Genomic DNA, 12,742 nt, shown 5'->3' with positions numbered 1-12,742 from the left:
AATTTACGCGGGGGTTAAGGTACCTGTGGGCAAATACCGTTCTTTTGAAGTCAGACACTTCCAGAGTGCTTCCGCCTGGAGACGAAGAGCACCCGTGACCGTGGGCTCACAATTCCTCATCTCGAACCAAGGTTTTCTGAAACCTGTAACCCATTCGCCGTGCCGGTAAGACCAGTTAGCAACAGAGTCAGAGGGCTTGTCATGGCTCTCCGTCTAAATCAACCAACCACATGCGCATTATTTCATAGACCGTCTGTTATACAGCCGCTGTGTTAGCCATCCCGTTCTATTCTCTCCTCCCGCTGCCGTCGCATGCTCTCTCCAAAACTTCCCTAGTCAACATCGACACCCTTGGTCCGCAAATCTGCCTTGGCCATCTTGATCTCCTCCATCAGCTCGGCGTATGCGTCGGGCGTGTCGCGGAAGGTGAGCATGCCCCAGCCGAGGCGGAAGAGCAGCCAGGCGCCGAACGAGACAAGGAACCAGAACGGGAGCTGTAAATACATTCGGCGTCAGTATTGGTCTGTCATGTGCAGTTGCGCAAATATGGCGAGGCGGGTGTGTGTTGTGCGACATACCACTGGGACAATGTCCTGCTGGACGGCGGGTGGGAGTGGGAGCAGCTCAAGGTAGAGGCAGAGGTAGAGCTGCAGTTGCGCAAAGACGATTAGCGTTTCGCGGGCAGTTTAGGCCTGTTAGATACAAAACGTACCGAGCTCACGAGGAGCGCGATGGAGATGGTCTGCTGTGCGCGCGTCATGGTGTGCTGGAGCTTTCGGGGTGGAAGATGGGACAGGTGGAGGTTGTGTGGTGTGGGTGCTTTGTTGTCGTCAGTCAATTGAACAATTGGCTTCCGGTGGAGACGACCATAATTTCATCAAGATTCGATTCAGAAAAGGCGATACGCACGGGAAAAAAATGACAGTGTGACGGTGGAACACTGGCGTGCTGATGTTAATATGTCGAAGATAGGTCACTTTTTGGTCGGTCGTCGCGAGTGAAGGGCTCGCTGCCAAGGGGATGGTGCATTGAGCCGCGAACCGCGTTTCTTGAAATTCAGGGGCAAGTCAACAGGGTTAGGGTTATTTGGGCTCTGTTTCCTATAACAAACCAGAGCTTCAGTCATGGAAAACTAGCGGCGATTTAGACTAGTAAAGTCTCATCCAAGTGTGTATAATGCACAGTGTCGGGTACACTTCAGGGTCAGATTGAGTCAAAAGTGAGGTCAAGCCCCTCAGCGACCAGTTGGGTTGATACTCAGGGGGTAAATCAATAAACTTGGGCAGTGAGAGTAACCTGAAAAACAGGACGAAGCAGCATTTGAAAGGTATCAGGGCAACGAAGAATTACCGACCAAGAGATACATGAAAGCTATACGTATTTCTTCCGAATCAACGCTGTGGACATCCGTCGAGCACGTCCTTCTCTCCAGGAAAATTCTCTTGTTCCCCCACACAATTTGAACTGCAGTGAGCCTGCGTCCCACGACCCCAACGCCCAACTGGCTCTTCCGCTTACAGCAACATTTTCATCAGCCAATGGACACGAGTTTCACTCCTAGCCCAACCAGGGACCGCCTCATCCACTCATAACACGACCAATACAGGCTCACTCTCAGTCTTACCGTACACAACAAGCCGCCAAGCACCATGGATGAAGTGGCCATGGGGGACACTACCCCTCTACATGTTCTCCGCCGGCCCTCGCCGGCCGAGTGTCTCCCAACCACCTCCTTCAGTCCAACATTTGCACCATCCACCCCAGCCACCACCGTCTCAGTACCACAATATGCGCCATCAGCAGCGGGCGCAGCAGACCTTGAAAGCCAATCGAGGTACCAATCCCCGAGTGACATCAGGATCAAGAAACACAGGGTGCAGAGCATCGCCTTCTCCACCACCAGCTTTCTTCGAGCCCAAGCTGGACCAGTTGTTGCTGTTGTTGTAGGATCTCATCTTTGTCATCCCCTCCAGCTCCTCCCCCTCCGTATACTGCTGCTGCCGGCGCTTCATCTTGCTATTTCTGTGCTCTGTGCCCAACCTCGCTGTTGGTCAGACTCGTTCATGCAGGCGAGCATGCTGGTATAGAGGTCGATATAGTAATCTGGTGGGGTCGCGGGCGGCAGCGGGCAGGAGTCTGAAGTGGTCCTCAGTTGAGGCTCGACTGTGGCTTGACTCGGGTGGAAGGTGATGGATTGGAGGAGTGAGGTGACGGGGATGCCCCACGCGGAAGGGGTCACCGAGTCGTTGAAGTAGGTTATTGAGGAGCCCGATATCTCTGCGGACGCGCGGGGTGATGATTGATGGAATTTGGGTCTGGAAGGTTTTGGGTGATGGCTGGTTCAGAAGAAAGGACAGTGTTGGGGGACAGCGGCGACGGAGAAAGGTAGGGCGGTGTTGGCTAGACAGTTATCTTGTCTGTTGCGGAATCGATTGCATCGCTGTTGTCTGACATTAGGAGATGTGGCTAGATTCGCTATGTCGTTGTAGTTGTAGAAGATGCTTGCGGCTTGGAGAGCGAAAGACGATAGGGTGCTGGGGGGGAGGATCTGGGAGAGGATGACACCATACAGAACAGCATGCTAGAGACTTGGCCGAACTGCCAACTGAGGAAGAAACCGCAGCCACGGACGACGCGGTAGAAACAACGAGATGACCTTCGCGCACCGTGCCGTATCCTGATGTAAAGGATCTCTGGAAGGTAGATGGAGGATAAGCGTGGTTTTTTGAACGGTAAGAAATGCAGACCATGATGAAACTGCCCCCAAAGGCTCTTCGGAACAGCTTGCCAAATATTCTGTTTCTGTGCTTACAGCCACCTTGGCGCGTCTTGCCATATCTGCCCATCTAACCCAAGCTAGTAATACAACGAAATCTCGAACACTTCCTCAGCAGGACCCATCGAGATTTTAAGACCCTAAACTCCCCTGAGACATGCCGGGCCAAACCGGTACAACAGAAAACATCACGAAACTGCTCAGTCTTAGATTTTATACAGCAGAAGAAGAAGAGAGGTACACTGGGACAGCAGAGGAACAGTGACGAAGGTGCCGTGCAAACGTCCAGGAGAAACATTTGAACCCAAAACAGGTTGGTATCAGAACTGATACAGCAGAAAAAGAATTGGAAGAGAAACGCTGATAAAAACGTGAAGCGAACACAACGCAGTCACCAAGCCAAAGTACAAAACCAAGAAGGGTATTATACAACCTGAAGAAAGCAAATCCAAACCTAAAAACATCGTCCCGTTTCAGTCCAACTCATTCCCCTCGACCCCATCCTCCCCCTTCCAACCCGCCGTCTCCGCAACAGGCACCCTTCCCCTTAACCACCTCAGCGTCGCCTCGGTGCCACGTTCCAGCACATTCCACCTCGGCACCCTGAACCGATTCCCGCTCACCTCCAACCTCTCCAACCCTCCCTGGCCACCGAGCAGCCCGATCCGCGGATTCAAGTGCGCAATATCGTTGTTCGCCGCATCCACGACCTTCAACCCCCAAATCGCCTCCGGATCAAGGTCAGCCAGGTGATTGTTCGACGCCAGCAGCACCGTGAGATTGGGAAAGCTATCCTTCAGCTGTGTGCCCTGCGGCAGCGCCGCGACGCGGTTGAAGCTGATGTCGAGCTTCTGCAGCTGCGGGGCGCGGAGGTGGGTCGTAAGAGGGGCGAGGCCGGTGATGTGATTGTGGGTGAGGTTGAGTTCTTTCAGGGCCGGGAGGTCCAAAACCTCGTTGTTGGTGGAGCCACCGAGGTAGGTTTCGCCCATGAGCTGATTGTACGCGAGAGAGAGGGCGGTCAAGGTCTCGGCGAAGAAAGTGAGGGATTCGGGAAAGCCCGTGAAGAGGTTATGGTGCAGCTGGACCTCGTAGATTTTGTGGGTTGTGGCGAGCTTGGAGCAGATGACCGGGTGAAGGGAAGAAGATTCGGTGTTGGAGCGGTCCAGGACGCCGCCGGACTTGACCTCCCATGTGGCAATTTGAGACCGCGAGCCGGCGGGAGAACCGGGTGCAGATGTCGGCGGAGTGGCAAAATCGTCCAGGTCAGAACGACTGTCGTCGTCATCCGCGTAGTGGTCCTGGTCCCGAGCCACGGAAGCTGCTGACTCCTCAGCCGCGGTCATATATGTGTCCTTGCTGTTGCTGGGCGCCGGTTCCAATTGCTGTCCGGCCTCCTCAGGAGGTGACTCCAGCCGTTGACCAAGAGTCTGCATCAGCTCATCGGTACTCATGGTGCTGAACTTCTTCTCTCGCAGCGGATTGCCGCTCAGTCGCAGATTGACCAAGTTATCCATTCGTCCAATCTCGGCAGGGACGACGCGAATGTCGTTGCTTGAGAAATTGACTGACCTCAGCTGCCCGAGTGCCACGAAACCTTCCGGAATGGCATTGATGTTGTTCTCGTCCGCCGCCAGGGTGAGAAGACCCGTCCAGCCGCTGATATTGGGCAGCGACTGGAGCCGGTTCATGGAGATACAAAGCTGGCGCAGCGCAGGCATTGCGACCGTCCTCCCTGCCGAGCAGATGTGAACTAGCTGGTTGGATGAGACATCGAGCGTTTGTAGCGTTGGCAGAGTATCAACGGTGTCTTGAATCAGCGTGCCGTGAAGCTGATTCTTGCGAGCAACCAGCTCCGTCAACGGTAAACGAGCAAGAAGCTCAAAGGGCAACTCTTCGAAGGTGTTTTCGCTGAGGTTCAAGATCCGCAGGCGAGAGAGACTGCCAATGTCGGACGGTAACGATGAGATGTTGTTGCCGTGCAGATCCAATATCTCGAGATTCTCTAATTTGCAGAAGCATGGATCAAGTGGTCCGTACAGAAGGTTCCCTCCGAGCTTCAGATCCTTGAGGGACGTGACTTGGCAGATCACCTCGAGACAGCTGTTGGACAGCCGGTTCAATGACTGTTTTATGTCAGCACCCAGATATCCCAAGAAAACGCAAATTGCGTACCAAATTGAGGGATGTGAGCAGGGACAGGCGCCTCAGGCCCATCGGGAGGTTGATGAGAATGTTTCCGTGAAGGTCCAGTGTCTCAAGACCAGCAAAAATGTTTTCTTGAGCATCATCCTGCTCCGCAAGCTCCTGCGGGTCAACATCCGGGAACACCGCGTCGCTGATCATCTCCAGTTCATTGTCGGCGGCAACGAAGCGTGTCAAATCGACACTCTCGGCCCAAGCACTGCCAGACTGGCCAATGGACTCGAGATCATACATGTTGAGCACCTCTGCGGGGATTTCTCTCAAGCCCATGGCGGCGATGTTAAGCCGGCCGCTCGTTCTTGCCGTTTCCAAGCGGCTTTTGAGCACCTTGGCTTGCGACTTGTCATCGCGATGCTGGTTGAACGGGTCGGCAGATAAGCCGAAAGCAAAACTCGCGTCGGTGGGTACGAGCGGCGACTTCTCGGAAACTGGTCCGGTGGTAGAGGATGGGCCATGCTGCGCCGCGGCTCGTTTGGCCGCCTTCGCCTTCGCGATTTGCTCACGCAGCGCTGCCGACGACTTCCTATACGTCAGGCCAGGCTCGGCCGAGTCCGAGGTGATGGCTGTGCTGCCAGATGCAACTGATGCGCTGGAAGGAGTGGTTCCCTCATAAGAAGCCACCGATGATCCCCGCGATGCTAGTGACGTCTTCCTTGGTGTGTCTGCAGCAAGTGCTTTCCCCAGTGCCGGGGCCGAGGGCTTTTTGCGCAAGCCATTGATCGAGGGACGTTTAGTCGGTGGCCGCGCCGCCAAGGTTTTTGAGGCAGACTTGGCGATTGGAACTTCAACATCGATCTTCCCTGGGCTCGGAGTCCTCATTCTGGGAACAGGGAGCGCGCTGGGTGGCTGTATCCCATACATGGACGCCCGAGCTGGCTTCGCTGATGTGCTCTTGACTGATTGCGTTTGGAACGACTGGATACTCCTCCTGTTGCGTAGCTGCGTGCCCTCAGTGGTGGGTAGCTGGTTGTTGGAGATGGCACTCTGAGCGCGGAAACTAGAAACGGACTCCTCCATGCCGTAACTGGAACCCGGTCTACTACCAGTCTTCGCTTGCCCGCTTGATCCGTCTGATTGATGGCTGGACCCAGGGCGAGATGGGGCCCCCCCCGCGTTGATTGTTGCGTCGTAGAACGAGGCGGCGCCTCTCCCTTTGACTGAGGGCGAGGACGGCAAGCGAGACAGTGTCTCCATGGTCCTTTCAGCAAGCGTTGGTCGCAGCTTTGAGGGAGACGTGGGGCCGGCCTCCTCAGCAGCATCATCATCGACTAGCGTCCCATGTTCGCCCAAGCCCGCCTCCTCTAGGGTGACACCTGCCGAAGAGATCCATTGTTGTGAGGATTGACGCCGCAATGAGCCCGTAGTGGCGGAACTCAATCGAATTGCCTGAGTTGCTGGCTGACCTGCCGCTCTTGCGAGTTTTGATGACTGGGCGGCAGTGGCCTGCCCAGATCTCAACGTCCGTGTATGGCCTCCCGGCGTCTGCGTCAAGGATGCGCGGCTTTGAGGTGACGACACAGCACGCAGGGGAGCTGACGAGCGTTGCGCCCGGCTCGTAGTACGCGGTGTGGTGGGAGACGGGGGGGCTAACTGGTCGCGAGAAGGCGCCGCCCGGAGCTTTGGGTTTCGCAGGGCCCCGGTTGGAGGGCCCGTCGCCAGGACTTCTCGTGAGGTTGTGGTTCGAAGCGAGTTCGTACGGGGAACCGGAAGTTTGGATGCTTGCACGGGTATCTTGGAAGGCCGTGGAATGTCGTTGGGCCTGTTCAGGCGTGTCTCGTCCGTCTCGTCCATCTTTGGCTGCAACAGCTACGAGCTGGTTCTCGGGTTCAATTGCAAGAGTTGACCTGAGCAGAAGTTTAGAAGAGTAAGATAGAGTTCTGGTGATGGGGATTTATCCAGATCTAAACGGGAAGCCACATTTCTCATCGCAACGCATGCTCAACCAAAAAGCTGCAATGATTCAAACGACGGAGCAGGAACATATGAACGTTGGTAGAAGGAGCGCGAGCTTAGGGAGCTCGGGGAAGCTTGGGGCAGATTGCGGCTCGGTAGCGGCTTCTATTGGCCCGGATTCTGGAAGCCGGAGGTGGATCGCTGCCGGGAGTGGAGGAGTGAGGACGATAAAACAGGCGTCCTTTTGGCACCTGGATGCGTTTCTTATGTATTACAACGTCTCATGCCCGTTCCTGAACTGTTCCTGCATCAAACTGCAACATGGAAGCTTCCCTTCAATGCTCGACGCTGTCGTCGTCTTGACTTGCAGTGCGGATAGATTGTACCGATTACCTGGCTACCTTCGTCCATAACTTGCTTACTGTAGAGCAGTTCGTCCGTTTCTTATTTCACCTAAGGTACGAATATTGCGAAAGCAAACTCGAATGGGAAACGGAGTAGCTGCCCGCTATTCCGACTTGGGCCGCGCGGTAATTTTACCTGCCGCAAGCATGAATTACACCCAGAAGCGGTGGTGCCAACCTGGAGAAAAGGCCGCTATGAAACAGAAATGACTTATTTTAACGTTTCTCACAGTCATTCACTTGGACGGACTGACGGAGAGCCGAGAAGACGAATTGAGGATGAAGGGAAATGGAAATTGCCGACTTGGGACGTGCTGCAGACGGCCCGCCCATGAATTACCAGCCGGCCGGCCGGGTGATCCGGCAGACGAACCCTCCAGCAGTCCGGCCCGGCGTCCGGTCGCCTTCGTAACCTAGCCCACAGGCCACAGCTGATACGCCAATCTGCCCTGTGGCAAGCAGGCCGTGTTTGAGAATCGATCACGAAGATATTGCTGTCCTCGACTATGCTTCCGTTGGGCTGCTCGAGAGAATTACATGGCTGTAGAAGGTCAAAAGTGAAGAATCTCGAGCCTCAGACTGATGCTCTATTATTCTTGTCCCATGTTTGTTTTGCCCATCTTTTTCGATAGCAGCAATGGCAGCCCAGACAGACACTCCCCGGGCCGACCACATTATGGCGAATGACACAACACAACAGTAAGGGCCTGACCCGGCCTCCTCAACAACCCAACCTGCATGATAACGCAGGATCCGTCGCAGGCCACTCTCATAAGCCAGGTATGTGTAGCACACCGGCAGTCATCCACTCCCGTTTGACCTTCCAGTTTCTGCCTCTTCAATCGAGGATCAAGGATCACTCATCCCTCTACCGCCGAGACAAAGCCGACTCCAGAGAATGCGCACCCGCAGAACCTCGAGTCGCAGTCAGAAGAGTTCGAAACGAAGGTCGGGGCGTAAGTAGTCGATCAATACATCGACCAACTTGATCAATGAAGCCAGCACAAACATTTTTGTCTCTGTTGACTGCCGCCGCCGTCAGTGTCGGGTTTGCATCCGTGCAGTTGATCGCTTCAAGGACGGCAGCAGTGCGTTTCCAGCCTCTTCTCGGTTCGTATCCTTCTCATGTCCCGCTGATTGCCAGCCCAGCCCGTCCTCGCACCCCGTAACAGCGATGCCGCCGCAACAATAGCCGCTAGACAAGACACAGACATCGTCCGGCGAAGCGTCCTCCATTGTAGCCGGAGCAGCAGTACCACCCGGTCCCGATCATCATTTTCCACGAGGAAGAACGATGACGGTGACGGTGACGACAGCACCACCACACGGCGGACATCGCAAACCCGAACGCACCCGTCAACATACCCGATCAAAACCACAAAAAGGACCACGCGTCGAAGGACCAGCATAACTTCAGCCGCAACCGCAACTGCCTCCTCCACACTTTCCGAATCCCAATCTCGATCCCCATCCGAAACGGCGCCATCAGCCGACGAAAACAAACCCAGCGGCCTCTCCGCAGGCGCAGCAGCGGGCATCGCCGCTGGAGCAGTAGCGTTCGTCGCCATCATAGCCGCCGCCGCCTTCCTCCTCTGGCGCAGACGACAAGGTGGGATTCGCGGCGCAGTGGTCACGGCCGACTATCCCCAGGGCATGTCTTCCATGTCGGACGCGGAACCGAAAATGCCCCCGCCTGCCGCTGGTGAGGACGGCCCGAACGAAATAAACCCCGAAACCGAAAGCAGGGATGTCGTGGAGGAAAGGCGACCAAGTAGCATGACCGCCGCTCCGAGCGAGACACGGTACAAGATCCCGCCGGCGGGCACGCTGCCTGGCGAGCCAGGGGTTGAACACTCTGGGAAGGAATATCCCCAGCAACAACAACAATGGCTACAAGAAGGTAATCTAGGCGAAGCACGGCCCGTCAGCGCGTTCGGGACATATCCTCTCTCGCCAGGGCAGCCGGTGTTGCCCGTGTCGCCCATGACACCCTACCGCCCGGAGAGCAGCATCCTAATGGCAGGGCAGCGGCCAACATCGCTGCAGTCGCGGGCCCCGTCGTACCACCCTGACATGTGCAGCAGCCCGGAGCTGCCTGCGTACATGATCCCTGGCGGCAACAAGTCGCGGGCCATCAGCTTCTCGAGTGTAGCGCACTTTGGCGGCGGATGGTCGCAGGTCGCCGAGCTTGTTGGGTCGCCGCCGCGGCGCTCGATGCCTTCGATGATGGTGGTTGTTGAAGGGGGGTCGCCTACACGACGCAGCCATGTGGAGCTGCCGTGACGATTTGGATGTATTTGTTGAGCGGTGTGTTGCTGTACACGCGGGTAGAAAGGGCTCGAGACACCCTAGAACAGATTAACTGACTGCTTTTGCGTTTCCATTCCCACTGAAACCGTTTCAAGCATGCAATGCCATATTTGGTCCCCCATTCCGAATTGCAACTCCAAAAGTACAGTCCAGCCCTGGTTTCTCCGTTAGCATGGTAAATTGCGGGCAGCCACCTAGGGATAGATTGGAAGATGAGATCCAAGGAAAGTACAATGAGAAGGAAGATATAGATTCGGAGGATCAAAACTAAGAGAAGCAGAAGAGGAAGACAAAGATAAAGAGGAAGACAAGGAAAGAGGAAGAGAGGGAAAGAGAGAAGACAGGATAAAGAAGAAAAGGAAGAGAGAATGAAAGAAGAGAAAATATAAGAAAGGGAAATTGGGAGATATAAAGTGATCAAAGACAAGAGTTGCTAATAGTTGGACTGCGGACTCACCTTCCAGTCCCCCCTCGCCGCCCTATACGTTATCAGTCCACAACCCTGCTCCTGAACGCGCCTCCTCAAACCGGCTTATGGCCTAACCAGGAGGAGCTCAAATCTCCGTGGGACAAGGTGCCCTCCGAGAGGGAGGTTAGATTCGCCACACCAATGTCGATTTTCGAACGTCCATCCGCCCACCGCGAACCAGAACCGGGCGGTCCCAGAATTTGCTAGGCAACCACCTCTTTCGGGAGCTGGCTGTTCAGCCTTTCAGCCCTTGTGTCTTTCTTGAGCGTATTCCCGCCCCACAGTGGGAGAGACTTAGATGTCCCAATTCATGTCGAAGAGGCCGGCAATCCACGTTTCCGAGTCGTCCGGTTGGAAGAACGGCACATTTAACGCCTCGGCGCTCTTGTCGATGAAGGCGTCTGCTACCGTCGGCGCGTTCGGCATCGAAGACACTTCCGTACCAGCGAGGTCCGGCGCCCAGTTGTTCTTCATTGTCTGCACCATCTTGACGTACTTGGAGAAGGTATCCTCCTCAACGGTCGGGCCCGTGGCCAGATGCCGCTGAGCTGCTACCTCCTCAAACCCAGCCTTCAGTTGGTCGAGTATCGCGAACATGTCAATCCTGTTCCTGACTGAGTGCCAGTTCCAGGCCGGATCGTTGAGCACCGAGAGCCGGGCAAGTACAAGGAGGCAGTGGGCCATGTTCCACCAGTAACTGACTGTCCAACATGTCAGTCATTGCATGCGTAATGAAGGTGACTTGGGAGTTCTTCGGGAGCAAAAGAGCTGCTCTGGGGACAAGTCAACTCCCGTGACCCCCGAGGCATTTAGAAAGGGGCAAAAACGAGCGCGAATTTGACGTACACGTCATTCCAATGTAGACGTAGCTAGGAATCGAGAAGTGCCGATTGAACCAGTCCTTGATAGCGCTGAGGCAGGCCTCCATCGCTTCGTGACGCTGCATGTCGGGCATAAGCCCATGGGGAGCCATTTTTGGCTTGGACATGGCAACCTCGTTGATTGCGAGTTCGGTGTAGGATATGTGGCTGAGGATCGTGTCTACAACATGTTAAAGACGGACAGAGAACATTGGGGGGAGACCATGATCATCGTGACACACCGTTCTGTTGTAGATGTGGTGGAAGTTGAGCCCTAATTGTCTGCACCTGTGCCCGAAGTGCAGACAGAACGTAGCCTGGAGGTATCCCATCTGTTGACTGGGAGGTAACGCGGGTCAGTTGCTCAAGAATCAGCTGGACCTTAACTTGGGCAACGAGCAGGTTGTCGCCTTCCCACTCTCGCTGTTGAGACAGCACCTGGAGGCAATCATCCATGTGGTTTGTCCAGTTCAGCGCATCTAGTCGTTTGATCGAATAGGAAATTTGAGAGGTGAGAAGAAAGCATGCAAGCACAGCTCGCCGCTCTGCATGTGTCTTTTCCTTTGCTGGCGGATGAAGTGGCGTCCTCAAGCAGGCGGCGATGTATGGCTCGGCTGGGACCTTGTTGAGGCCCAGGTCAAAGACGAGGGACTTTGCGAGAGAAGCCAGCATTGAGAGCATGGGCTTGTCCCTCTTCATGTAAAAATGAGTCCTACCCAGCACACATATCAGCGCTGCCAGCTAGATCCTCGACGGTGGAAAGGCACTTGCTTACCAGCCCATGATGACAATCAAGCCAAGGAGCAGGTCAAGGTTTTTTTCATTCTCAATGACCAATTTCTGGGCCAGAAAGTTTCTGACCGCCTCGCCCATGACGAGACGCCGATCAACATGCTTGCATGTCACGGTCATGATGCAGAACCAAAGGAACGGATACATCGCCCTCAAGCTCTCGGAGGTCATGGATGGGGGCAAGTACACAAACGGCAGAAAGATGAGCATGTACTTGCGAAAAGTCGTCAGGTCCTCGGCGGCTTCGAGAGGTTGTGGCTGGTATGAGCAAGATGGTATGGACGATGATCTCATTGGGGGCCCTGCCTCATACGAGGGCGCCGCTGGTGCCGAAGTCGAGGGGTTGAAAACGGTTCCGAGGAGAGAGCCGGGGCCAACTGGAGCCCGGGGGAGTACTCTGCCAGGGGCACGGTCGGGCTGCTGAGGAGGCAGAGCGGCGGCGGGGACCGACCCAGGCGAGCTCCGCTCGGACTGGCTGGTGGTCGAACGAGCACTCAGGGCTGGCGTGCTGGTAGAAACGTTGCCTTTCATGTCACTTGGAGACGGCGCTTTGTCTGCTGACGCGGTCTGATGTTTGAGCAGCATGACGAGGTCCTCGAGCTTCGCCTCGAGCTGGGCGGCGCGGGAGACATGGGCTCTCTTGCCATTGCGCTTCCGCACCGAGACTGACGGCACGCACTCTTTGCTCAGTCGATAGCATCTGAGTCTCGGTCAGTTCGGCATCAGAAAGTAAATAGAGAGGAGACACCCGAGGGGCATGATGGAGTGGGGTGCCGGCGGAAGGGTCCTTGGTGTCAAACGGAGTTCGGTACCATGCCGGACCCAGCAACAAGGACTCGGCATACAGCCATCAGGCTTGGACGGGATAGGCGCCATGGAGGCACAACATTGGCGGCCCGGTAGACCAAGTGAGTGATATCATACCTTTCACAGTCGGCACCGCCAAGCCGGTAGATGCATCTACATTTCGCACGGGCACAATTTTGGCACGCTCTGCCATACGCGGCGGGGATGCCGTTTGTTGCTCCATTGCTGG

At 55.5% G+C, this 12,742-nt stretch overlaps 5 protein-coding genes across 5 annotated transcripts; 1 reads left to right on the top strand and 4 right to left on the bottom strand.

The window, feature by feature from the left end:
- Positions 1 to 48: 48 nt before the first annotated feature.
- Positions 49 to 1,013, bottom strand: N657DRAFT_181544 (dolichol-phosphate mannosyltransferase subunit 3). Its single transcript, XM_062786127.1, has 3 exons — positions 713 to 1,013; positions 579 to 647; positions 49 to 494 (listed from the first exon to the last, which is right to left on the bottom strand). The coding sequence occupies exons 1-3, from the start codon at positions 758 to 760 to the stop codon at positions 333 to 335; spliced, it is 279 nt and encodes a 92-aa protein (XP_062650713.1). The 5' UTR covers positions 761 to 1,013; the 3' UTR covers positions 49 to 332.
- A 1,753-nt stretch (positions 1,014 to 2,766) lies between these two features.
- N657DRAFT_181524 (uncharacterized protein) lies at positions 2,767 to 3,161 on the bottom strand. Its single transcript, XM_062786126.1, has one exon. It carries the CDS (start codon positions 3,072 to 3,074, stop codon positions 2,847 to 2,849), a length of 228 nt encoding a protein of 75 aa, XP_062650712.1. The 5' UTR covers positions 3,075 to 3,161; the 3' UTR covers positions 2,767 to 2,846.
- An 88-nt stretch (positions 3,162 to 3,249) lies between these two features.
- On the bottom strand, positions 3,250 to 5,839 carry N657DRAFT_564334 (L domain-like protein; the record flags this gene model as incomplete). Its single annotated transcript, XM_062788271.1, has 2 exons — positions 3,250 to 4,899; positions 4,949 to 5,839. The coding sequence occupies 2 exons, from the start codon at positions 5,837 to 5,839 to the stop codon at positions 3,250 to 3,252; spliced, it is 2,541 nt and encodes an 846-aa protein (XP_062650711.1).
- A 2,322-nt stretch (positions 5,840 to 8,161) lies between these two features.
- Positions 8,162 to 9,669, top strand: N657DRAFT_181440 (uncharacterized protein). The gene is made up of 2 exons (XM_062786125.1): positions 8,162 to 8,385; positions 8,486 to 9,669. Exons 1-2 carry the CDS (start codon positions 8,268 to 8,270, stop codon positions 9,556 to 9,558), a joined length of 1,191 nt encoding a protein of 396 aa, XP_062650710.1. The 5' UTR covers positions 8,162 to 8,267; the 3' UTR covers positions 9,559 to 9,669.
- A 679-nt stretch (positions 9,670 to 10,348) lies between these two features.
- On the bottom strand, positions 10,349 to 12,736 carry N657DRAFT_630866 (uncharacterized protein; the record flags this gene model as incomplete). The annotated part of the gene is made up of 5 exons (XM_062791010.1): positions 10,349 to 10,755; positions 10,901 to 11,095; positions 11,157 to 11,626; positions 11,690 to 12,386; positions 12,631 to 12,736. 5 exons carry the CDS (start codon positions 12,734 to 12,736, stop codon positions 10,349 to 10,351), a joined length of 1,875 nt encoding a protein of 624 aa, XP_062650709.1.
- Between the last annotated feature and the right edge of the window lie 6 nt (positions 12,737 to 12,742).

This window comes from Parathielavia appendiculata (assembly GCF_033297405.1).
Source record: "Parathielavia appendiculata strain CBS 731.68 unplaced genomic scaffold N657scaffold_2, whole genome shotgun sequence".
Taxonomy (NCBI): Eukaryota; Fungi; Ascomycota; class Sordariomycetes; order Sordariales; family Chaetomiaceae; genus Parathielavia; species Parathielavia appendiculata.
The sequence above is the reverse complement of the archived record's forward strand: the minus strand, read 5'-3'. Positions and strand labels throughout refer to the sequence as shown.

Excerpts from the sequence above, each read along its gene's own strand:
- N657DRAFT_181544 (XM_062786127.1), bottom strand. The coding sequence starts at position 760 with ATGACGCGCGCACAGCAGACCATCTCCATCGCGCTCCTCGTGAGCTCG. Across the intron at positions 648-712 it reads TCGCGCTCCTCGTGAGCTCG|CTCTACCTCTGCCTCTACCT; the intron begins GTACGTTTTGTA and ends GCGCAACTGCAG. Across the intron at positions 495-578 it reads AGCAGGACATTGTCCCAGTG|CTCCCGTTCTGGTTCCTTGT; the intron begins GTATGTCGCACA and ends ATGTATTTACAG.
- N657DRAFT_181524 (XM_062786126.1), bottom strand. The coding sequence starts at position 3,074 with ATGTTTCTCCTGGACGTTTGCACGGCACCTTCGTCACTGTTCCTCTGC.
- N657DRAFT_181440 (XM_062786125.1), top strand. The coding sequence starts at position 8,268 with ATGAAGCCAGCACAAACATTTTTGTCTCTGTTGACTGCCGCCGCCGTC. Across the intron at positions 8,386-8,485 it reads GCGTTTCCAGCCTCTTCTCG|ACATCGTCCGGCGAAGCGTC; the intron begins GTTCGTATCCTT and ends GACAAGACACAG.